The following is a 25,057-nucleotide window of genomic DNA, read 5'->3' as shown; positions in this document are numbered from 1 at the left end:
GTCGCATGTCTTTGGATGGTGGGAGGAAAACCAGGGAACCCAGGGGAAACCCACGCAAGCACGGGAGACATGTAAACTCTGCACAGAAACGTTGAATGGCCTGGTAAAGACTTGAACCAGTGACATTCTTGCTGTGATGCAACCGTGCTAACCACTGGGCCGGCGTGCCACCCAATCTAGGAAAAGGGAGGAGGAGTAGGGGTGAAGGGGGGGGGGATTCTTCAAGTTGAAGATAACTGTGGTATGAAACTCTTGTTGTCAATAGTAACTTAGGAATCGTCTGATTGGTTAATCATCTGTTAGCTAATGCGGAACCAGCCGTGGTCAATCATAAGCACCTGATCCTCTCGAAATTAGCTTATAAATAAACTTAAAACATCTTAAATAATGCATTAAAGATAATTTAACTTGCCTTTTTGCTATACCTTGCATATTGCAATGCATATTTTAATTTTGCTACAAACATTCTACGCTGCAATAATGAAAAAGCAACCTACGAGTGTAAATGCAAATAGAGCAAATAACATTTAAACGCTAATTTTACTACCATTTCTTACATGTTAAATCAAATCCAATGTATTAGATTTACAATTTAAATTCACAACTGATAAAGCATTAAAATTAGTATGCAATTAACATTTTAAAACTGTCAAATGTAAATTAGATCATTTAAATATCATTTTGCACACACGTTATGGAAAATGCACATGTAAATAAAGGAAAATATTGTCGTTTTACATATTGTATTGTCATTTTAAATATTATTATATCGAAATAAATTTTTGCCACTGATATGCTAGCATAGTAATCACCAGGCTCAGCATTGTGTGAGTACAGAAAGGGAAGTACACTCCGCCGATCTTCTGCTAGTGTTTATTGCTGAAATCATAAAGGATGCTGTACTTCTAGTGTGTGTCATGTTGAGGTTGCTCAGTGTACGGAAAGCACTGAAGGAAGTGGCCATTGAGGAGCTGAAGGAGCCCGGAGTCTCAAACATACTGCGTTTGGTCCACGTTTATTTGCACGGTTCGTTTTTTTAACGGGGACCAGAAATGCTGCTTTCAAGTGCTCTTGGGAACGTCTCCCTAATAAAAATGGCATTCAAATGCAAAATTCATGCGTAAGCCCTGATAAAAACTTAGCATTAGTGCAATACTAAACAATGGCTGACAATTATGGTAAATGTAGTTTGAAAGAGGTAACACTAGCTTAATGAATAACTAATTAGTGGTTTATTAATATTTAGTAAGGTAGAAGGTGAGTTAAGGTTTTGGCTAGGACTAGGGATGTAGAATTAGACTATACTTTAAACAACTATTAATGAACATCTTAATAATAGGCAGGTTATAAACGACAGATGTTAATAGCATGAATTGTGACCTAATTAAAGTGTTACAGTCTCAGATGCTCATCAGAGGTGCGTTTATTTGATCAGAAACACTGTTAAAGTGTGAAATATTTTTTATCATTTATAATAGCTGTTTAGCATGGGAATATAAAGTAAAGTGAAATTTATTTCTGTGATTCAAAGCTGATTTTTCAGCCTCATTAAATCAGGATATGCTGATTTGGTGATTAAGAATCACTATTATTGATGCTTTAATATTTTCAGTGTTATTATTGAATGAGTTTTCAATAATACAGCATTTATTAGAAACAGGAATATTTAGTAATTTTATAAATGTCTGTTTAACACCAATTTAATGCATCCTTGATGAATACAAGCATTATTTATTTTTCTAATCCTGGTATCAGTTTAAATAATAGCTAAATGCTTATTTACACCAAACTGTAAATGCAGCCATGAAAATAAAACAAGGCATGAAACATCTTGCAGGGAATCAAATATTGAACTATTGACTATTAAACTGAACTGATTGACTAAAATGACTCATTAGAATTAATTTAAATAACATTGACTTTTTAACCATTAACTTTTTTTTGGCAAAATTAGCTTTAATTAGCAGAAAAGTCAAAAGTTCTGTCTCTTCCTAAACATGTTAAGATAAATACATCATTTACTCTGGACACAAATGAAGAAAATGGGAGAAATCTGTGTTTGAACTAAGCAATATTTTTTTGAACAAAGTGTAACAAACGTCCAGCCAATGAGCTGTAAGGGGCGTGTCTAGTTACTATAGCATATATAAAAGAGGTGTGGCCTGTTGAGTAACAGATGTGCTTGTTTTGGTGTTCCAATATCAATCTACCAATCTTTCAGGAAAATGAACTCTTAATCACTATTGTAAAAAACATCATGGTTTGGTGGAGGTCAGAACGTCATTAGGGTGAGTAAAAGATGACCGAGCTCATCTCCAGCACAGAATAAAACAGCACATTAACTGTGAGACACAAACTTGGAATTGTAATAAAAATAAAGTGGTAATTGTCAAGCAAGTTGCTGTTATAGTTTTATTCTGTGGTGAAAAAGAGCTTTCATAAAATACATTTAGTTTCTCCATTTCTATTTCATTAAGTTGGCACTCAATGATAAATAAATACAGTTGAAGAGTAAATTATTTGTGACATTTAAACTCTTTCAAATATTCCCCAAGTGATGTTTAACAGAGATAGTACCAATGTTTTAACATGGTAAATTCATAGTGATGGGATATACACAGCTTGAGTTTTTCAGCCAATGAGGAACTTACGGTGAAAGCTTTATGTGACTATTTTCAATTTCATAAGGTTTCTTTTACAGCATTGATGTTGTAATGTAATTATAATATATATTGTGATACATAGACTTAAGCATCCATATGATTACTAAAGCGTAAAAAGAGACAAAAGACTGTTTAAACACAGGCGTCGTCATTAGCAGCAGGCTAGCGCAGAAATTCCATTGAAAACACCTGAGTAAAATTAACTTCCGAATTTGAAAGACAGGGTGAAGAAAAATCTAATTTAATGCAGTGCTTCTTGTTTGGTCTGATACCCACTTTATATCATATCTCAGCCAGGCAGTGAAGATCGCTGTTTATTAAAGAAATCAGATCTTAAACATTTTGTTTGGGATGACAATTAACCGGAAGCCCTGAGGCTGGCTGACTGAAATTAAAAGTCAGTGTGGATATATCTAATTTAGTTACTAATTCTAATTCACGTAGTCTTTGTCATGATGACAGTACATAATATTGGACTAGTTATTTTGCAAGACACCAAAAATATAAAACTAAATTTAAATAAACAAGAAAAATAAAGAAACATAAAATAAATTATTGTATTTGTATTGTATTGTATTTATTTTTGCAATAACTGGTTTGAATTTTAATGTATTATCTTTCTATTCCTAAAGATGTTCGGTGACCAAACTATAAACATAACTGCTTAATAAAACTGTTCTGTGTAAATGCATCAAATTATTATTGCCAATATTCATTGAGAAATTGATGAAAATATTAATTTTTCAAAACGGGGTGCGATCATTTATGCCGAGCACTGTGGATATATATGAGAATAGCATTTATTATTTATATTAATATTATATTTTTGTTTTCTTCAGGCAAAGTAATAAAAATATAACTGAAACTACTCTGAAAATGAGTTCAACATCACTTAGGAAATATTAAATGAAAACACTTAAAATTTCACAGCAGTTCTAATAAATTTATCTTCAACTATATATATATAAATATATATATGCCAACATTCAAAGCGAATCAAATATGTTTTTCAAAATTGTCCTAGGCCAAGAATGTGTGCTGTTCAATAGTTTAAGGACAAAGGTAATGATCCACTCCAAATGTTAACCACTCTATATATAAACAATAGTTACGTTCATGACTTGAAAGCAGCATTATTGGCAGATTTGCTGAGCTACACACACACACACACACACACACGCACGCACGCACGTACACACTCACACAGAGACTCCTGGCTCCTCTAGTCTCCCCATGTGGCCCCCTCATCAATCGATGGGCCCTTGGAAGATGAGGCGTGTGTATCCGGGAGTTCCCGCTAGCGGGGCGGAGCAGAAGGGGCAGGTGGGCCTGAAGGCATGCGTGCCATGGGGCAGCGGCGTCTCCGCCCAGTACCGCACCGTCTTCTCGGAGCACACATGCCCGCAGGAGGCAAAGGCGTGTGTGGGAGCTCCAGCATCCATGTAGAATGCGGGCTCGCAGCCCAGCCACAGCGGCACATAGGGGCCGACTGTCCGGCACAGCGGGCACTCTCTGCGGCCGCCCGTGCCGCCGCAGGACCCCTCCTCACGCTCACGGTGCCGCTCAGGTCGCTGGCCCCAGTCGTGCCGGCCGTGCACGTGTCCACAGCTCAGGTAGGCCCACGGCTGGCGCTCCTCCAGGCTGTGGCTGCGTGGGAGGCTGGGGAAGGCCAGCGTGCTCAAGCCCACCGGACACTGAGGCCTAGCCGCGTTCAGCTCCAGCCGCAGGGCGTCAAGGTGCCGCAGCGTCGGTGCTTTCAGCAGCCCGTCAGCCGTCCGCCACAGCAGCGTCGCCCCACACAGATCCACCAGAGACCCGTCCTGCAGAGCGCTGCTCTCACCCTGAGCCTAAATACACAAAGAAATATACACACAGCTGAACTCACAATGATGCGTATCAGACTCAGGAAATGTTCACAGTATTTCCTCTAATATTTTCTTCTGGAGAAAGTCTATTTGTTTTATTTTGGCTAGAATAAAAATGTTTTCATTGTTTTAAACCCAGTGTAAGGTCAATATTATTAGCCCCCTTAGGCAATATTGTTTTTTCTATCATCTACTGAACAAACCACTGTTATACAATGACTTGCCTAAATGATGGTTTTCACATGTCGTTATGGGAATGTGCCCCGGAGGGCAAAACATCATCTCCTGCTGACCACCAACTCACAGGCGGAGTAATTTCTCTTTTCAACCAAAAGCTGGATAACTGTTGTGCAATAATCGTCAGTGTTTGGACCCTCAGCTCTTGAAAATTAAACCACACTGAACTGAACTAAACTCTGAAAACTGGACTGACACAGTTTCAGTTAACTAGAATCTTCAATGTTAAGCTGCTTTGACACAATCTACATTGTAAAAGAGCTATAGAAATAAAGATGAACTGAATAATGAGATACAGGGTACAACTGAGGAGGAGACACACCTGAGCTGTGCTTCTGCAGAATCCCTCAAAGGAAGAACAGCCAGTAAGAGGAAATGTATGGGTTTGGGCCGATTGTTAGCATCACTGACCCATAATGATCTACATATAACTGTCAGTACGTTTGTATACTTTTCATAAAGTTTCTATTCTAATGTTCAGGTCAAAAGAGCAATTTAAGTATAAATGGAAATGCAACGTTAAAGTATAAATATCAATAATGAACAAACAGATTTTTCCTACCAGAAGATGAAGACTACAGATACAAAAACCTCTATATGCCGTCTGAAATGTTCCCCTAAAATGAGCGCTTTTCTTAGCCTCCTGTGTTTGTTCAATCATTTCACTTAAAAGGCAATGAAAAGAACTTGTTCGTCACTATAAAAGTAAAATTACTGAACCTACATACAGGAATTTTAGAAGAAATAATCAAATGGCTTTTAGAGGTTTTTGCATCTAAACTCTAAACATCTTAATCAAAGTAAAAAAACTGACACCAAATAAAAAAGCAGACACTTGCATGCTATAACACCATCACCAATGATTAAATCCATGAGGAACATCCACAAGATAATGTTAGATGTAAGAATTGTAGTTCTGACAGGGGCATGATGGTTTAAAATGATGTTAAAATGGTTGCAGGGCCTAATTTATGGAGTGCAAGTGCCTACAATTTACAGTTTGTGATCTCGATTCTGTTCTGTTGATATGTGATCCAAATATTTGTACTTTGAAACAGATGCAAATACAAGTGGTTTATGCTGCGTTTTTATGGAGATCTCAGTGTAGCCGTCTCTATGGCCCATTATTTTTTTTCCCAACAGCACTCCACACAGGTCATGTGACTGACAACCATCTATTACCCTAATTACCCTAGTTAAGCCTTTAAAAGTCACTTTAAGCTGAATACTAGTGTCTTGAAGAATATCTAGTCTAATATTATTTACTGTCATCATGACAAAGAGAAAATAAATCAGTTATTAGAGATGAGTTATTAACACTATTATGATCAGAAATGTGCTCTCATGTTAAACACAAATTGGAGATGCATGTAGATAGTGTTTTAGACACGCCATGTGGAGTCTGGTTTGAGGTTCACATCTGGAGCTAAAGCACACAATGATGGAAAAATGTCGACAGTTTAACAAAAGGTTAAGCAACAATTACTAACAGAATCAAATGATCAGCAGGCATTATTTTACATTAATAATGAATTAAGTGTACTGTAAATAGTTAATGTGTTGTATGTCATTCCAGTTTGAGGAAAATGAATGGAAAATGTCTGAAATGAGCCCACAGTTCTGAAATGACTGTATTAAATGTATATGAACACTGAAGCAGTCTGTATAAAGCATAATAAACGAACGTTCTGTCATAGAACTGCATGATATAGTGAAAAAAACTGGTTTGATTTCAAGGAAAGCAATTTCTTCTAAATATTTCCTTTTCAGAGACCCACAGCTCTAATGGCTCCTGCACTAAAGGAAACACTGGATACAAACAGCAGAATAAATCAGCGGCGCCACAGATTATCCATCATTCAGAGAGCTTCACCGCTGCTGTAAATCTCATTAAGAGCTGCTCCTGCTGAAGCGCAGCCCATCAGCACCTCCTTGTTGCTTTACAAAGTAATTAAGAGTGATTGTGCTTCATAATGTGGTGCAGATGTGTTAAACAGGTCAACATATGATTTGACTTCACAGTTACGATCCATCAGATTAGAAAAAACTAGTAAAATAAACCCAGTATGGGGTGTGTGAAAGGGTTGCATGATATTGGAAAAATCTAACATTACAGTAGTTTGTTTTTCTGCAATATACATTACGATATGAACACAATCTCACCAGATGACTTCAATATCTCTAATTGGAAATAAAGTATATGATTTTAGATAGATTGAGATGATTCAGTAAGATGTGCATCTGTATGAACTATAATAAACAATCTACAAGTATAGATAAATCAATAAAAAAGCTACAGATGAAATGAACATGTGAAATGTGAAATGAAATGTTGTACTGATTTCCAAGGAATCTAGCTGTATTCAGGTTAGGGTTAGGTCGATGGACATCACGATCCTTCGCCCCGCCCCTGCTGCAGCAGCAACCCGCTCACGACAATACACACTCAGAGCCCGCTTACACTAATACGTCTTAGTTTTAAAATGTCATTCTACAATGAAAACAATCCATGTCACACTGGCGTTTCCATCTAGCATTTCTAAAAAGCCGTCCTCCTACACTATACTGCTGAAAACACACATCACGTGACCACACACACAAACACCCTGTCACGAGCTGCAGCGTACGTGCGTGTCTGAGCACCAGCAGCTAGCAGTTGCTTTAAAGCACAAAACCTCGTAGAGCAGTGCACGTCAGACAGTTTATCAAGGATGTACCGCTGGATGGCGTCTCACTATAGTTGCTAAACGTAATATTTAATTTATCTTGACTATCTAACGACTCTTCGGGCTTTTGACTCTCAGGTAACGTGTCACAGTGTCAGTACACTGCTTCAATCTTTCACTTTCATGCTTGCACTTAGTAATTTTAGTGTAAACTTCAGATACTGTTGGTTGGTTCCTGTTGGTTTTACACCTTTTTACCAACTAAGTTTGTCGACGCCACTTTAACGACACAGATCACTCTGCCTATTCATGCCAGAGTCCTGCGGAAAAGGATTTGGTTATGGGTAAAACTAAGACCACACTGTAAACCCTAATGCTGTAACTAATTAATTGAACTGAGTTGTATTAACTTAAATCATTAAAATTCGTTAATCTTAATTAACCTAGATGAGTATTTAGAACTTTTTCTTATTTTGAGTTTGTAAAAATTAAATCTTTCAAGTAAGGTGAACGATTTTGCTGTGTTTAATTTATACAAAATGTCTCTTTAAAGTTTCATTAACTCAAAATCTTTCAGCCCAGTGATTTTGCGTGTGACGTCATCCAGGTTCACGTACGTTCTCGTGCTTCATTCGTTTTTTCAAGATGGCGGATCGGCCTCGCTTCACACTACAGTAAGTAAACTATTTACAAATCCAAGAAATATTAAATTTATGTTTTAATCAATATAATCACAGTAACAGTTCAATGTAATGTAGAGTTTGTCTGAATGCGTTTACATGTCGTGCATTACATAAAACGTGTTTAGCCCCACTTGTTGCTAACTAACGTTAACATTATGTTAACATACTGTTTAAAAAAAATTTGAATCAGTGCAACGTTAGCGTTAGTTGTAATGTGTTAACTATGAATTTTAACAGTGTTATAAGGACAAAAACATTTGAAATCGGCAGATTCAATGTTTAACATATTTTTAAATCTTGGCGCGAGCATGCGTTTAGGTTGTCATGGTGACGCGCGCTCACACAACCGCACGTCATGGCACTGCGCTGAACTCTGTCCGGACTGTAAATGTGGTATTATCTTCGCGATCTGTAGGCACTACGGAAACGAAAGGTGCATAATCATAACTCAAATAATCTCCGCCTAAATACTGAATGGTATTTTCTGATGACGGGCAAAAACTACCTCAAAACGTAGCTGTCTGTCACACACAGCTTGTTGCATGCTGATCCATACACGAGAGCCTAACGGAGAACATTTAAGCTGTGCTCCTCACCTGAGCAGGTACAGAGCAAAGCTTCATCTCACACTAGCACATTGAGGTAAAGTTGGTTTTATATTCATACATTCGTCCAGTAACAACTTGTGACTCTCTCCATATGTCGTTTACCATGGTACTTTGTGTATTCGGTCTGAAATCATATACAAGTATGACATGAAAACAACATTAACGTTACACTTAATGCACAATTTTTTTGACTGAACAATGTTGTATTTTGAAAGTCATTGGCTGCTAATATGATTTTACTATTTAGAATATGCAAAAAGTACTTTTCTGAAATTATATTATATTATTAAGGAGAAAGTCTGAATGTGTAAATATAAAACTAACTTTACCTCAATCACCAGTACTGATCAACACTGATTATTTCCCTGCGATCGAGAAGACATCTCTGCATATCAATGATTACCTGATCAATGCGATCAGTTAAATGATTTTAAATGTCATTTTAGTCAAACATATGTTAAAGGTATGGTAAACGTTTTTTTTCCAATCTATTTTTTTAAAAATATTTACTCTGGAGAGAATATATGTAGCCTAAAAACAAAGTATGCCTATCTATAACACCGTAATACAAAGTAATTAAAATTATTAAATAAAATATTAAATAAAATAATAACAAAACAAATATTCTAATCATCCAGACGTGGTAAACAAGAAATAGTTTTTCTGATGTGCAAATTTTGCAGCTTAAAATATATTTATATCTTAAATATATATATTTTTTAGGCTATATATTTTTACATCATTAGACAATAAGGTAAGTTTTGTTATTTCTAGCTTTTAAAAACAGGCCTTAAATTTATTTGTCGTCCTATTCAGTTTTCAAAATTTCAATACTGTTTAAGTCAAATCCGTGTTCATCGAATCAAAGCAACTAACATGATGATCAGCTCTATTGCTAACCGTTTTGGGGGTTGACGTTAGACATCATGCAATTGTACTACTTCCACTCTCAGCTGAATGACACTGTGACTTTGTGTACATACAGAATTGAAGGTCGGTTGTTGCTGACTACAGAAAGATTCTTATATGGAGGCATGTAAAAGGTGGGTAAAATATTCATTTTGTACTACTATGCCTGGCATATCCAGTTAAAATAAATATTACAGTGTATTTGCAATGATTTTTTGCAGCGAGGAAAGTGAAACTTCAGCTAGACCTTGAGTTCAGTTTACAATATGAAGATCCTGATATCAACATCTGATCTGATCAACACCTGATTTTCATCTGAGGTAAAAAATAAATAAGTAAATGAAACATAATGATAATATTAATATATTTTTTCTAGCATTATATATTTTGTAGTGTGGGTTTGTTTTATGAAATTTTCTCTTGTTTTTTTTAGCTGCAGAGTACCAACATGTTACAAATGAGAATTTTCCCCACAAATTCTTTGGACAACCGCACCACCACCTATTTCATTTGATGACAATTTTAAGGCAAACAGCATCCAAAACTGACAAGACAGCAGATACCCTGGCTAATCTTTTGAAGGTTTATGATGAGCAGGTATGTTTAGGGTCATGTATTAAAGTATTAATTAAAATATGAATATATATTTTATTTAGATTTTTTTTTCTTAATTTTTGTCTTTGCAGGAACTGCATGATGTCAGTTCATGATGGACTACTGTTATCAGAGGTCTTTTGGTCTTGCTGCGTGAGCGTGACTGGGGATTCTTTAGGACCACCCTGGTAAGACTTCATTCATTCTTTTCACAATTAGGCATGTTCTATTGAAAAGATGAAAGTTGAGGAGCAACTTTTACTTAACATATTTGTAATCATGACTTGTTGATGAATCATGTAAAATTGGCTCAGTCATATTGATATTGTCCTAACATTAATATCCTTGAATTATATTTTAGATTAATAATCCTGAAGCGCTGACTGAAGATGCTTTATTGGCCCTGCAGTCACTGAGGGTCTCTGCTGTCCAGAAGAATGAATTGGACACCACCCACAGCACACTTCCAGACCTTTTTTGTCTTGTTTGGATTAATGTAAGCTCTTCACATAATATATAGTAAAGGACTTTGAACTTGTACAAAAAGTTTTGCTTGGCATGGATGATAGAAAATAGAAAGTCGATTAGCATAGAATCCTTAAAGAATGAGTTGATGTAGAGCCTTTTTTTGTACTCAATAAAGACTGTCACTGGGGTAGTAACTTCAAAACATGAATGTACCTTTAATTGGTAATGGTGCATTTTATTATATATATATATATATATATATATAGAGATAGATTGTCTAAAACGTAAAATTCTGTCATTTACTTACTCTTCACTTGTTCCAAACCTGTTTGAATTTCTTGCTTCTGTTGAACACAAAAGTTGACTAATAGGAAAACAAATACTGTGGAAATCAGTGGTTCCAGGTTTCAGCTTTTTTGTCAAAAATAACCTTTTAAGTGTTCAACAGAAAAAAGAAACTCAAACAGGTTTGGAATAAGTTAGAGTAAATGACAGAATCATAGTTCAACCAAGACTGAATATTTATATATATATATATATATATATATATATATATATATATATATATATATATATATATATATATACACACAAACCATTTGATAGTTACTGTGCCAATGACTTTTTTTTTCTAAACAAGAGTCACTTCACAGAATGTGCACTTATTCTTTATTAACGAATGCTTTAAGACTAAGTTTCGTAGTTCTTATTAATCTTATTATTATTTAATTGTCAAACTTATAGTGTTTTTTTTCTTGAAGCTCTTGTTTGATATATTTGCATTTTGGGAAATTCTTATTAATTTCAGAATAGTGTTTATTTTAAATCTCCTAATGTCTAATTGTTTTTATTGTTTCATGACATTTGTAATTGCACAGGAGGCACATTTGTACTGTTGGACATTTTTTCTTTAAAAATAAATATCTAAAATGGAAATATTGTCTGTGTGTTTAAAATTACAGATGTATTTTGATAGATTTATAGGGTTTAAAGATTAAAATTATGGCTAATTTCATTTGTGAAACTGAGATGGAGAAGTTAATTTAATAAAAATGCTATCAAAATGTATGAGCTGGGTGACTTGAGTATTTAAAGTTGAAGGAAATTAAAACAATTAGGTTAATTACTATTAAAATGTATGAGCTAGGTGACTTGAGGATTTAAAGTTTGGAGAAATTAAAACAATTAAGTTAATTGCTATTAAAATGTATGAGCTGAGTAACTTGGGTATTTTAAGTTAGGAGAAGTGTCTTGCATGAGTACAACAAACTCAAAACTTGATGTTTCTGTTTACTTAAAATAGAAAATTTCATAACTTAAAAAATTTGACGTAACTGATTACCTCAAATTTTTTGAGTTTTGTCAACTTATTCGGGATTACAGTGCATGTGGGTCAGGTAGTTAAAACGGTAGGCTACAAATAATTAATTCGTTATGAATTAATTAATTATTCATAAATAAATAATTCACCTCCGCCTACGACGACGATGCCATCATCCATCGTCATGTTTCACATTAGACATTGTACGATGCCAAACCCTAATTCAGGTATAAAGTAAATGAATAATCAAATGTTGAATAATACTGCTTAGTTTTCACTGTATGAATTATTCAATAAAATTTACCATTATTAAGAGATACAAATGGTATAATTAAAATGCTTGTAAAATCATCATGCAGTCACCGGCCTCAAGAAACACTTGGAAAATTATTAATTTATAATGCAGCCTCAACATTGCAGATCTTGTGATGTGACTACTGCAAATGATCACATTGTGATATCGAAGCTGAAATCTTAACCTCTTAAGGCCCAAGGTGTTTTTACATGCATTTTTTGTTTCTCTTTGGTATTTGCGCTTATTAGAACCTAATTAGAATAAAAATCTAAGTATTATCTTCTGATATGATGTACTTTTAGAGAAAAATGATGTCCATATATGTGGACTCGTGGTCCGAATTTACATAAAACACTTTTTCCTGACTGTTTTTTAATGCATATATAACATTTTTTTACTTGCTTGACTATCAGAGAAAAAAACAAGATTTTCCCCCTCATTTTGGACAGTTAAAATAGTGTTTGGGTCATATGCTGCAAAACAGTTGCATGATGACACTGTATGTTTGTAACAAAATATAAAACATTGAAAGTATTTTAAATAGCCACTAAAGAGCTCAAATGTGCTGTTCACGCAGGGGACACACTAGTGTGCACGATATGACTATTTTTAATCAAGGCCTTTACGACCTGCTTTTGAAGAAATATTACGAAATGCAGTGCTGACTTTACCTGTAGCAATACTGCAATCTCAATATAGCTATTGTACAACATGACATAAAATCACATCAAATATTTACTCAGCTGGAGAGAATTTATTAGTAAAAATGCAACAGTCACTGATCATAAAATGTTTTTAAACTAGAAATCAGAAAGCTGAAACAGGCGGAAATGTAATGCCTGACTTTTCACATATTTAGGGATTGAAATATTATTCACACCCATTGGCAAGATCTAAATATAGCAATAACGGGATTGAATCTGGATTGTAACTTGAAAAATATGTACTTATTCTTCAAAAATACCCCGGAGAAAAGCTACATACCTCCTTAATACATTACTATGAAAGAATAAAAATAAATGGAAGATCTTTCATCTGTAGGTGAATGGCATGATATTGTAAAAGAGGTGTATGCTGTGGAAGGACTGAGGATTTTCAGTATAAAAACATTATGTGAGGAAAGTGCAGTGACGCGATCAGCAGTAAAACTCCTCCAGAAGGCCAGAGGGTGCTCTCGAGTCACAAAGAACAACCAAATACATATTTTAAAACGGTCACAGAGCAGAGAACTCCACAATTTAGGTGGCAATGAAGAGAGCAGGGCTGATACTTACCAGCTGTCCACGGATGGGGCCGGAGCGTGTCTCTCTGAGGGCGTAGACGTCTCCGCACACCGAGATCTCCCTCCACAGACCCTGCTTGGGCTCTTCCGGGAAGCCCAGCGGATGCATCACCAGCACACCATTGGTTGTGAGGCCGTCCATGTGACCATCCGGATTCTTCCATTTGGTCGCTTTCTCCTGCAGGAGGGATGCACGTTATCACATAATGAAGTGTAATTTTCATAATGCTTTGTGTGTTTACCCTACTACACTGAACAAATGTATATGACAGAAACTCACGACGACAAATCTTTTCATGGTACTTTAATGAATTTTAATAGGTTAATCAGATTTCAACTAATTTAAGTTGAAATAACTAATAACTAATAAAGTTTAACTTCATATTGTAAGTCAGTTTGATTGATGCAAGTTGAGAATTTTTTGCAAGTTAAATAAACATTTGCATGATCCATTTTCTGTATTATTTGTATTTTTGCTCCTAAAAAACTGATTTAGTGTCTGTTACATCAGTTATAAAAAGCCAGAACAATCTGTAAAGCACTGAAAGAAAATGCATGTGACTTGCTGCACGTGATGTCACTTCTTGTGGAGGGAAACTTTGGAAGGCATTGAGGAGTGTCATTATTCGTCTCTCAGTCATTTGTGCAAATGTTCAGGATTCACCAATAGTAGATTAATGATGTGTCCACTCTGTTACTGTGATATTTCTAACTCTGTTATGAACAGTAACAGAGGGGACTTTTTTTGTACTTTAGCTGTAGATGCTGACTGCACAGCAGACTCCACATGGTGTGTCTAAATCACAATTTGATGCTTTTTCATCATATTACTGTTTTTAAAGAGTGAATTGACTGCGTCAGCTCGGTTATCATCTACTGTTAATAAGCAACATTTTAGTATTTAGATACGCACCCCGAGGAAGATGTTTTTGGAGGAGTCGAAGCCGGCGGCGTAGATGCGAGCGGTGTACGGAGGATTTCGTTCGCAGACGACCCTGCAGGCGAAGCGGGAGATGGTGCTGGGAGCCGATGAGGAGTCTTCGCTCTCCTTGGATCCTCCTGGAGTGTCCGTCACCACAAAGTCTATGGGGCTCTCGGTGGACCGGCCGATCTAAACAACAACATCCAGGATTCACAAAACAAACTTCTTAAAAAATAAGTTACGAAACTTCTTAAGATTGCAAGAATTCTCTGTTCAACTTTATATGAAGTGGCCTTAATTACTACGTACTTACATTTATTTAAAACGCATATTTTAGGTTAAAAAGCTGTAAAAAAAAAAAAAGGTAGAATCGATTGTGAAAATACTATATAATACCATAAAACACCAAATTAAAATGTTTTACGAAGTGCAAGGGCACAAATTTTAAAGAAAATGGGTCCGCTTTTTTTTCTAACCACCCCGGTGATGTCAGATTGGGCACTTATTTGACAGGCACACACTGTTTACAGTGAGGTAGAGTAGCATATAGCAAACTATAAGTGTTTTACAATAGATTATAAACACAGTAAGTTCAATATACTTTTATGCATGTACCTAGTAGTTAAAGACACTTAATATGGCAACTCAAAAATCTACTCATACATTTTGTCATGTTTGTACGTTTTGTAATTTAGCAAAATTTTGTAAACAAAAAATAAAATAAAGAAAAAACAACAACAAACGATTTCATTAGAAATCTCACCCTTTTGTGTATGTACTACTGAAAATTATTAAATTATTTGAAGGGATAGTTCACCTAAATTCCAAGATTTTAATTATCATAGTGTATGTGAGTGTGTGCAAGAGTGTATGGATGTTTCCCAGTTTTGAGTTGCGGCTGGAAGGGTATCATGTGCTGGATAAGTTGGCGGTTCATTCCACTGTGGCGACCCCAGATTAATAAAGGGACTAAGCCGAAAAGAAAATGAATGAATGATTGATTTTAGGTTATTAACATGTGCTGTGTGCAGTGAAAGCTTCTATTATACAGTAAATGTGATTTCAATGGGTCACTCTGACCAGCTCCACGGACCCATAAAATATGCAGATTGTTATACAAGTTTGTCAGTTGCCCTCTAAGGGTACAGTGCTGAGTATAAACGAGTACACCTGCTTTTGAAAATCAATATTTCATCCATTTCTCAGTGAATATAGACAATAATGTTTGGTGCATTTAGAAAGATAATACATTTACATTCAAACCAGTTATTGTAAAATTTATTATTTTTTTATTAACTATTATTATTATTATTAAATGTATTGTTTCTCTTGATTTTTCCTGTTTAATCAAATTGTACTTAATGTTTGCCTCCATCATATTAATTTATGTGTAATTTTTGTTAGATTAGTTGATCAGTTTTGTCTTTGGTACTGACTAATCTAATATATCTGCATATATTACTGTACAGCATCATGGATAAAATGTGAAAGAGAGATCTGTGAGCGGTAAACTTGTTTACGCTGAACACTGTATTTACATGTGCTCGACAGATGCTTTTAGAAGAAATGTATGAACTTTTATCAATAACTCATGGTTTTGGGCAGTGGGATGCTGTCTGAGCTTCAGGAACAGCACACAATGAAAAATGAGAATAAAACCGTGTATATGTCAAAGTTTACATTAGATTAAATGGTAACACTTTATAATAACTGCATATTATGAATCATTTATTAAATATTGGCAAATAGTTATTAAATCATTTAAGTGTTAACTTTACATTAATTAAGATTAGACAGCATTTTATAAATACAGTACAGATGCTGTGTTCTTGACATGTAAACACGTATATAATGTGCTTGATGATGTTCATACTTCATTAATGATTAATATTTCATCACTAAATTAATCACTGCATTATTAACAAAGCGGTTATTTAAGAGTAGTTGGGGGTCAAGATCAATCATAACGAGTGAGTAAATGATTAATAAACTGTTTAAATGAACATTTTTACATTTTATTTTTTAAGCATATAGTAATAGTTATTCTGTACGTTGATAATTGGCTCAATTAACAATTAATAACTTCATATAGTTTTAATATTTTTTATTTTATTTAGTAATAAAACAAGCGCTGCTTATATTTGGAAACTTTTTCCAGTTTATTTTTTTATTTCTGTTAATATTTATCTGACATTAGCATTAGTGGTTGGGTTGCAGCGCAGGCTGACCTGGAACATGTCGGTGTCGTTGTCATGGCAATACTCCACCACCACCGTCTGGTTCCTGGAGAGGGTGAAGGAGATGCTGTGCTGCCCCCTGCTGTTCACCGCCTGCAACCAAAAGGTCAACTGCATATCAGCATTCCTCGATGCTAGTGCTAGCGCTTCAGCAGTGTGCAGTAATCTGAAAACACACTAACCTTGCTGTCGTGTGGGCTGCTGAGGATGTGCACCGCACTCGGCTTGACTCCGTTAGCTTTCGCCCTCCTGTAAAGAGCAAAGCGGCTCCTCTTGCGGCCACGGTCTCCACCCGGCAGAGAGCCATTATACCTGCAGAAGACAACACACACACACTCAGATTATATTAGAAGAGTTACCTGCAGAAGACAACACACACTCGTACTAAACCAGCAGCGTTTACATTCATTTACACTTACAGTACATGACTCAGCTAAAACCGTTTTTGTTCATGAGGATTTGAGTGGTTAAAAATTCTGCCTATAACGCCATCTGCCGTTTAAAATAGCCTACAGTGCTAAGAACTAGCCTAGAGCACCATCTGCTGTTCAAAAGTAGCCTGGGGTGCCAAGAACTAGCCTAGAGCTCCATCTGCTGTTCAAAAGTAGCCTAACGTGCCAAGAACTAGCCTAGAGCACCATCTGCTGTTCAAAAGTAGCCTAGGGTGCCAAGAACTAGCCTAGAGCTCCATCTGCTGTTCAAAAGTAGCCTAGGGTGCCAAGAACTAGCCTAGAGCTCCATCTGCTGTTCAAAAGTAGCCTAGGGTGCCAAGAACTAGCCTAGAGCACCATCTGCTGTTCAAAAGTAGCCTTAAGTGCCAAAACCTAGCCTAGAGTGCCATCTGCTGTTCAAAACTAGCCTAGTGCCAAAAACTAGCCTAGAGTGCCATCTGTTTTTAAACACTAGCCTAGAGTGCCAAAAACTAGCCTAGAGCACAATCTTCCGCTCAAAACTAGCCTAAAGTGCCAAGAACTAGCCTAGAGCACAATCTGCTGTTCAAAACTAGCCTAGAGTGAAAATAAACCAGCCTAGAGCACCATCTGTTGGTAAACACTGGACTACGAGTGCCAAAAAACAAGTCTAGAGCGCCACCTGCTTTTTAAAAGTAGCCTTGAGGGGCAAAAAAAAAATAGCCTAGAGCGCCATCTGTTGGTAAACACTATTCTAGAGCAAGTGCACCATCTACTGATTAAAACTAGCCTAGAGCACCATCTGCTGTTCAAAAGTAGCCTAGAGTGCCAAAAAACTAGCCTAAAGCACCATCTGTTGGTAAACACTAGAGTGACAAAACTAGCCTAAAGCACCAACTGCAAAAGAACAATCTTGAAGTCGTCATGAAAATTCATTGTTCTTTTTTATATGCATGTAGTAATTCTTGTTACAAAAACTATATCTGTGCACTTCATTATTTTGCCTAAATCTGCTGTTAGACACTAGCCTAGATTTAACCTATTTCCTGTTAAATATTAAGCTCAGAATTCAGAGAGAATCACCATGCCTCCCGAAATTCGAAAAAAATATCCATCGATGTATTTCTACAGCTCCAATTCAGTCCTTCATTCATTTTCTTTTCAGCTTAGCCTCTTTATTAATCTGGGGTCGCCACAGCGGAATGAACCGCCAACTTATCCAGCATATGTTTTTAATTGGCGAATGCCCTTCCAGCTGCAACCCATCACTGGGAAACATCCTACTCACTCACAGGCATACAATATGGACAATTTTAGCTGTACCGCATGTCTTTGGACTTGTGGCAGAAACCGGAGCACCCGGAGGAAACCTATGCGAAAACGTGGAGAACATGCAAACTCCACACAGAAATGCCAACTGACCCAGCTGAGGCTCGAACAAGCAACCTTCTTGCTGTGAGGCGACAGCACTACCTACTGCGCCACCGCATCACCCACAGCTCCAAGTATGACAGCTAAGTTTGAGTTTTGTTTGTGGGATATGACTATGCTCAGTAGTATCACACAAGCAAGAGCGTCGTTTTCAAGAATATCAGTGCATCAGAAATAATGAGGGAAGTGGTTTACTAACCTTAAGCACAGAATTGATTCACACAAACCCTACAGAAATCGTTGCTAATTGCATTTTAACCTGTGGTAACAATACTAGCACACTTTAAAATACCATATGACCAGCTCTCTATAGGACAGTATTCTTAATTGGATATACCAAACTGCAAATCTCACCCTCAATTTATTGCAGGAGTCATAAACATCTCAAAATTATGTTTTATTGGCCTTTTTGGAGTTAAAAAAGTTCATTAAATATGCATTTTTTAAAAATCCAAAACAACTTAAATTACATTAAAGATACAGATTTAATTAGCCTAAAAAACGTCCATATTGACGACATTTTGTGCATGAAAAAACCAACATGAGTGTGAAGGACTGAAGACTGAATTAAAGACAAATTATCTGAATGAGAGTAAATAGATTTACTCCAATAAAGCAGATCAAGAGCAGAGCCCAGACTCCACCTGTCAGAGCCAATGATTAAGACTAGAACAGCTGAAAACTCCGGGCTTTAGTGAGGAGATTTGAGGATATTGGTAGGAAATCGCAGGCATGTGACGTCCATAATAAGTCCAGGAGTCGGCAGAGTCTGACAGAAGCTCCGTCTGTGTGTGTGAGAAAGAGGCTTTTGTTCAGTGTTGTGTTTCAGCGGCACAAGGCAGATGCAGCTGCACTATCAGCATGAAATACTGACACTCATTTATATAAAGCAGGCCATAGGAACGGGTGAATATTCATGTTTCAGACTGATTCTGCTGTAAGACAAGCCGGAGCGTACAGCAGCAGAACAGTGACAGGCAGAGAAATGCTGCAAACGCATCGACTGTGTCCACAGCGGTCAAACTGCCACTTCAGCACTGCACACTGAGACAGCAGAGAGTGAGTGAGCAGGAGAACACACCCACATTATACACACACACACACTGCACATACACTCATACATATGCACACACACATAAACATGGACACACTCTTGCACATACACACACAAATATATACACACTAACACAAACACGCAGATGCGCGCGCACACACACACTCGTACATATGTATTTACACATACATGCACACACAATACACACACTTACACATACACACAGATGCGTCTCTCCCACATCTGGGAGAGTTATGGTGTGGAGAAGCCCCAAAGAAGTGTACCAGCCAGACTGCTGATGCCCAGAGTGAAGCATGGGGGGGATCATTTGGGCTGCAATATAATAGGCTGGCATTCCCTCTGCCCAATAGATGGGCACTGAGTCACTGCCAAGGACTAGCCAGCCATTCTAGAGGACCATGTGACTGAATGGGTCAATCATTGATTCCAGAATGTGGTGGCGTGTATCAGGAGGATAATGCAGCAATACACACAGCAGGACTGGAGACAGAGTGGTTTGATGAACCACGGTGAAGGTGACGTTGAACATCTGCCATGGCCTGCACAGAACCCAGAACTAAACATTATTGAGGACCTCCAGCAGCATCAGTAGTGACCTGAACACTATTCTGAAGAAAAACAGCTCAGAATCAGTCTGGCCGCTGTGCAGGACTCCTGTTTGTCATTCCTATCTCCAGCTGATGGTGTATTGGTCATAAAAGAAGATATTAATGAATTATTGTGCTCTAAAACCAGGTGTTTCAGCTTCATTGTACAGCCCGTGCATGTCTTCTCATGGATACTATTCACTTTCATAGTGTTGTTAAAAATAAAAATAACTTTGCCAAATCTTTATCCTACATTCCTGCAAAGCTGACAGAAACTATATCTGCAATTCCTGGGTTAAAACATGCTTGCATTTGCATTTCAGACCAAACAGTGGCTGAATGTGACCCGGACACTGAATAACTCTGCTAATAAAATAACAAACGCATGAACACTGAATTATGTGCGGTCTCTCGGTTTCATCTCAGTGAGCTTTGATTTATGCATATATAATTAGCCGGTTCATATTTGAGCATGCACAGAAATCACAGATGTAGGGGGTATCTTTGAAATGAAAACATTTTTAATTATATACTGTGCCTAACGCATTAGTAATAATAGTCATCACACACCGCACATTGTAAAAGAAATCTGTAAATGATCAGTTTTCCGTATTTTGTAATTCATGTTTTTATTTTTGCCTGTTTATTGCTGCTTTTGAATTGAATCTTGATCTTTCTTCCAACAACTTTTGGTTGTGGATTTTCTGCACGTGTAATAGTGTGCAGTGCTATATTGTCTGTGCTGTGTATTACGCTACAGAACCTTGTAATAGACTGCAGCACATTTACTGTATTTTACACTCTTATCTCTCTACATATTACATATTGTATTATTTCAAATGATTAAAATGTCAATAAAAGTGACTTTGTTAAATTGTAGAGGTGAATTATTATCATCAGAAGTGGACAGAGCAGAGATCAACATCCCATAATGCACCAATTAACCAAAACAAAGACACTGTTGAAGAACAGATCTTTTTTACAGAGTACACCACTTCTGAATGTTCTCACGCATTATTAAATAATATTCATAAACATTGATTTACAATAATAACGATTTGTTTTTACTCACACACACACACAACAGAGCAACATGAATTTTTTAATTCGTGCATTTTAAGGTTTATAATTTTTACGGATCATGCATTTAATTTAATGCATTTAACGTGTGAAACCTGTGTGTTTTTGTCCTCCTTGCATCTGATGCAATGTGTGGACATTAGAGGAGATCCTGCCTCTGCAGAAGCATTTCCTGATACCAAACACACACACACACACACACACACACACACACACGCACACACACGCACACACACGCGCACACGTGGGTGGAAACATTTTACGCTCTCATTTCCTGAGTGCGATTATGTCACGCGCTCACAGCTGCACAGCTATAATATGAGCGCTGTTAATAACACTGATAGCCTGATATAAAAGCCAAGATGAATATTTGACCATGGTGAAGTGATCAGTGCTGGCCTCATATCTGCATCTCAATCATCAAAAACAAGAACAAAACAAGTCCTACTGTTCACCATTTGTTTCTGTTAGAAGCGCTTTACTACTCTATGTGGAAGTCATATCAAAATACAGCTGAAGTCAAAATTATTCACCCTCCTGTGAAATATCTATTCTTCATAATCCTCAATTGATGTTTAATGGAGTAAGGAAATGTTCACAGTATTTGCAATAATATTGTTTTGCTTCTGGAGAAAGTCTTATTTGCTTTATTTTGGCTGGTCAAAAAAGATAAAATTTAAACCCATTTTAAGGTCAATATCATTAGCGCCCAAGCCAATTTTGTTTGTCTACAGAACAAACCTCTGTTATACAGTGATTCAGCCAATCCGTTTTAATTGTCTGCCCATGCTACATTAAGAGGCTATTTTTATTCTCTGGACATTATATTAGCATTATTTGGCCTTTATGTACAGCGCTTTGGTCAGACGTCAGCTGTTTTTACAAGTTATTCATAAATTAAACCAAACTATGTAATTTTGCAGCAAGTAGGCGTGTAATAATCAGAAAAATGTACATCCAGCTGATTGTTATTACAGCGTCTGCAAAATCAGTCCTCCTCCATTAGTCAATAACAACCGGCTGGATGTACATTATCCCTTATTTTAACCAAGACCTTTTAACAATCCCTTTGGGAAATAAAAACACTTAAACAAAAAGTGTCTGCACTGATTTGCTCTGTAGGCCAGCATTAGCATCTGATAGGCTGATTCATCAAGAACAACAACAGACAAAGTCCTATAATAATCCAGCTATAACTATTGTTGACCAACATCTTTTGTTCCTGTTGATTTTCTAAATGGAAAGCCTCCATTTCTGAGATTATCTGCTTAGGGTAACTCACTGCACATGTTTGCTTTTCATCAGTGTTTCCTGGTAAATTTTTAATGAAAGCTCTCAAAGTATAAAACATTCAATCTTATTTCCGACCGGAAGCACACATATGCTGCCTCATTCTGTAAATATCGGTGGACTACTAGTTAATAATAACTTCATTGACAGGTTTACTCCCACTGTCCTCCTTTTAGAGCTGGTTAAGCAGCAGCAGGATGACTAATGGAGCCGCAGGTGATGTTAATAATAGTAAAATAAACCACAAAGAGCACCACAGCAGTGTTTTATTAAGCGAATAATCGGCATTACAGGTCATATCGGCGTCGCGTGAACGCGCCCGCTCATTCATTCAACTGTGAGCCGTTAAAAACGGTCGTCGTGACGCGCGGATTGACGGTTAACATAGTAAAAGCTCGTCGGTAAAAGTAAGCGTGTAGTAAAAGCTCGTCAGTAAACGTAAGCGTGTAGTAAAAACCGTTCACTCACCCGAGGATCACCAGCTCTCCGTATTTCACCGGATCTTTACAGCGGGCATGTTCGTGCTGGTTCGGCTGCAACATGGGACTGGAAACACCGCCGCTGTGGAGTCTCTAAACACGGCGAGCGCTGACCGGAAGCGAGGGCTTTAACGCGGGTGAATCTCGTCAGTCTGGCCGTCTCGAGCGCATGGCTCTCCGCGGGACGCAAGCGACAAAACCGGACCGAATCCGTTCATCTGCTCCACAAACCGAGCGCTAGCGGATGAAAGAACAGCTCGCGGCGGAGTGGAAGAGTCCATGTGCGCGGCGGGGGAGTCATGTAACTACCCGGACATTCAAACAGCGCGTTTTTATATCCAATGTTGTTGTAGATTATTGATTTATGTGATGTTGTCGCTGTAATTGTACCTGACAGTCAGGATTTATAATGGGGCTTGTGTTTTAATTTTATGACTTTCTATACGTGCGCGCACCCCTCCGCGTAGAGCACAGACCCGTGCGCCGGATTGCCTTTGAGCATTACGTCAGTGAGAAAGAGTAAAACTGAGTCTGATGCTGAAGTCTAACATAATGAAAATATGGATCATGAGAGAGCACGCTGGAAGTCATATTATGGTGTTTCGATAGACTATATATACTACATAGAAACAATATAAATGCCTGAAGTTATAAATATACATCATAAAGTCAGCATGAAATCAAAGTTTATCGAGTTTATTTTGCAAGCGCACATTGTTGGTCTTAAAGTGAATAACTAATCTGTGTAAGTTACACTGAAAAAAAATGGGTAATTTGATTAAAACTTTAATCAGTCTGCACATCTGCTTGCTTCTCTGATGATTTGACGGATTGAAAATAAAAAAATCTGCAATAATCAGAAATTAATCTTAAAAACATTGATGACGAAACATTTAACATTTCTTATTTGGATTTTGTTTAACTCTTACAAAAAAAAAATGAACTAAAATAACTTGCCTATATTATATAAAAATTATATATATATATATATATATATACACACACACACACACACACACACACACACACACACACACACACACACACACACACACATACATATATACACACACACACACACACACACATACATACATACATACATACACATATACATATATACACACATATATACACACACACACACACACACACACACACACACACACACACACACACACACTCAAAATTATTACATTTATAAAATAAAAACTAATCAAAAATGGTAATAAGCATTTTATACCAACTGAACATTTGTCTATGTAGTTTTTATTAATTTAATAAGCATCTTTAAAAGTCTAATTTAAAAATAATCTGTAGCCCAAAACAGCTGTTAAACTCCAGTCATAATAGTGGTCATTATTCATTATTATAAAACATCCAGTGGTCACATAATTACATGTTGGAGTATTTATAACTCTAAATAATTAAGCATAAAACTTGCGGCTGTAGGAAATACACAGCGGACCTGTGCGCATAATTAACACACACATCAGGGAAGGAGAACAGAAATATGCTAATAAAAAGAATAATATTCAGTTGATCAGTATTGCAGTCAGTTGTGTTTTTGTGTAATGTGTGTGATAGTGTGTATACATATTTATCAGGGCCCGTATTCACTAAACATCTCAAGACTAAGAGCTCTATCATACACTCACCACAACAGGTGCAAGATGTGTTTGGCATGATTTGTTGCTATTTTTTTTTAGACCAGTGCAACCTTAATTTTCCCATTTTGCTCGATGTTGTTTAAATAGTAAATCCATCTGCGCCACTCTGTGGACTCATGTGTGTGCTGGTCTATAAAGGAGGTGTGTTAAGGCGCATTGCTATTCTGAGGAACTGAAACAGACCATGTTATTGACCAACTAAAAGCTGCTCTAAAGTCCAGCAGAGCACGTTAGTTATGCACATATGCAGGCCCAAACGCTTACACACTGCTGAATACACACAGG

The 25,057-nt window shown here is 36.9% G+C and overlaps 1 protein-coding gene and 1 long non-coding RNA gene across 2 annotated transcripts; one reads left to right on the top strand and one right to left on the bottom strand.

The window, feature by feature from the left end:
• LOC130247557 (E3 ubiquitin-protein ligase pellino homolog 2) lies at positions 1–23,335 on the bottom strand. Its single transcript, XM_056480843.1, has 6 exons — positions 23,092–23,335; positions 16,933–17,062; positions 16,742–16,843; positions 14,505–14,702; positions 13,584–13,769; positions 1–4,510 (listed from the first exon to the last, which is right to left on the bottom strand). Exons 1-6 carry the CDS (start codon positions 23,163–23,165, stop codon positions 3,911–3,913), a joined length of 1,290 nt encoding a protein of 429 aa, XP_056336818.1. The 5' UTR covers positions 23,166–23,335; the 3' UTR covers positions 1–3,910.
• On the top strand, positions 9,862–10,680 carry LOC130247566 (uncharacterized). The gene is made up of 4 exons (XR_008839560.1): positions 9,862–9,951; positions 10,065–10,228; positions 10,318–10,413; positions 10,587–10,680. It is a non-coding gene; the product is annotated as an uncharacterized LOC130247566 (long non-coding RNA).
• Positions 23,336–25,057: the final 1,722 nt, after the last annotated feature.

The sequence above is a fragment of the Danio aesculapii genome, chromosome 20 (assembly GCF_903798145.1).
Source record: "Danio aesculapii chromosome 20, fDanAes4.1, whole genome shotgun sequence".
In the NCBI taxonomy this organism is placed as follows: domain Eukaryota; kingdom Metazoa; phylum Chordata; class Actinopteri; order Cypriniformes; family Danionidae; genus Danio; species Danio aesculapii.
Note: the sequence above shows the minus strand (reverse complement) of the source record. Positions and strands in the feature narration are given on the sequence as shown.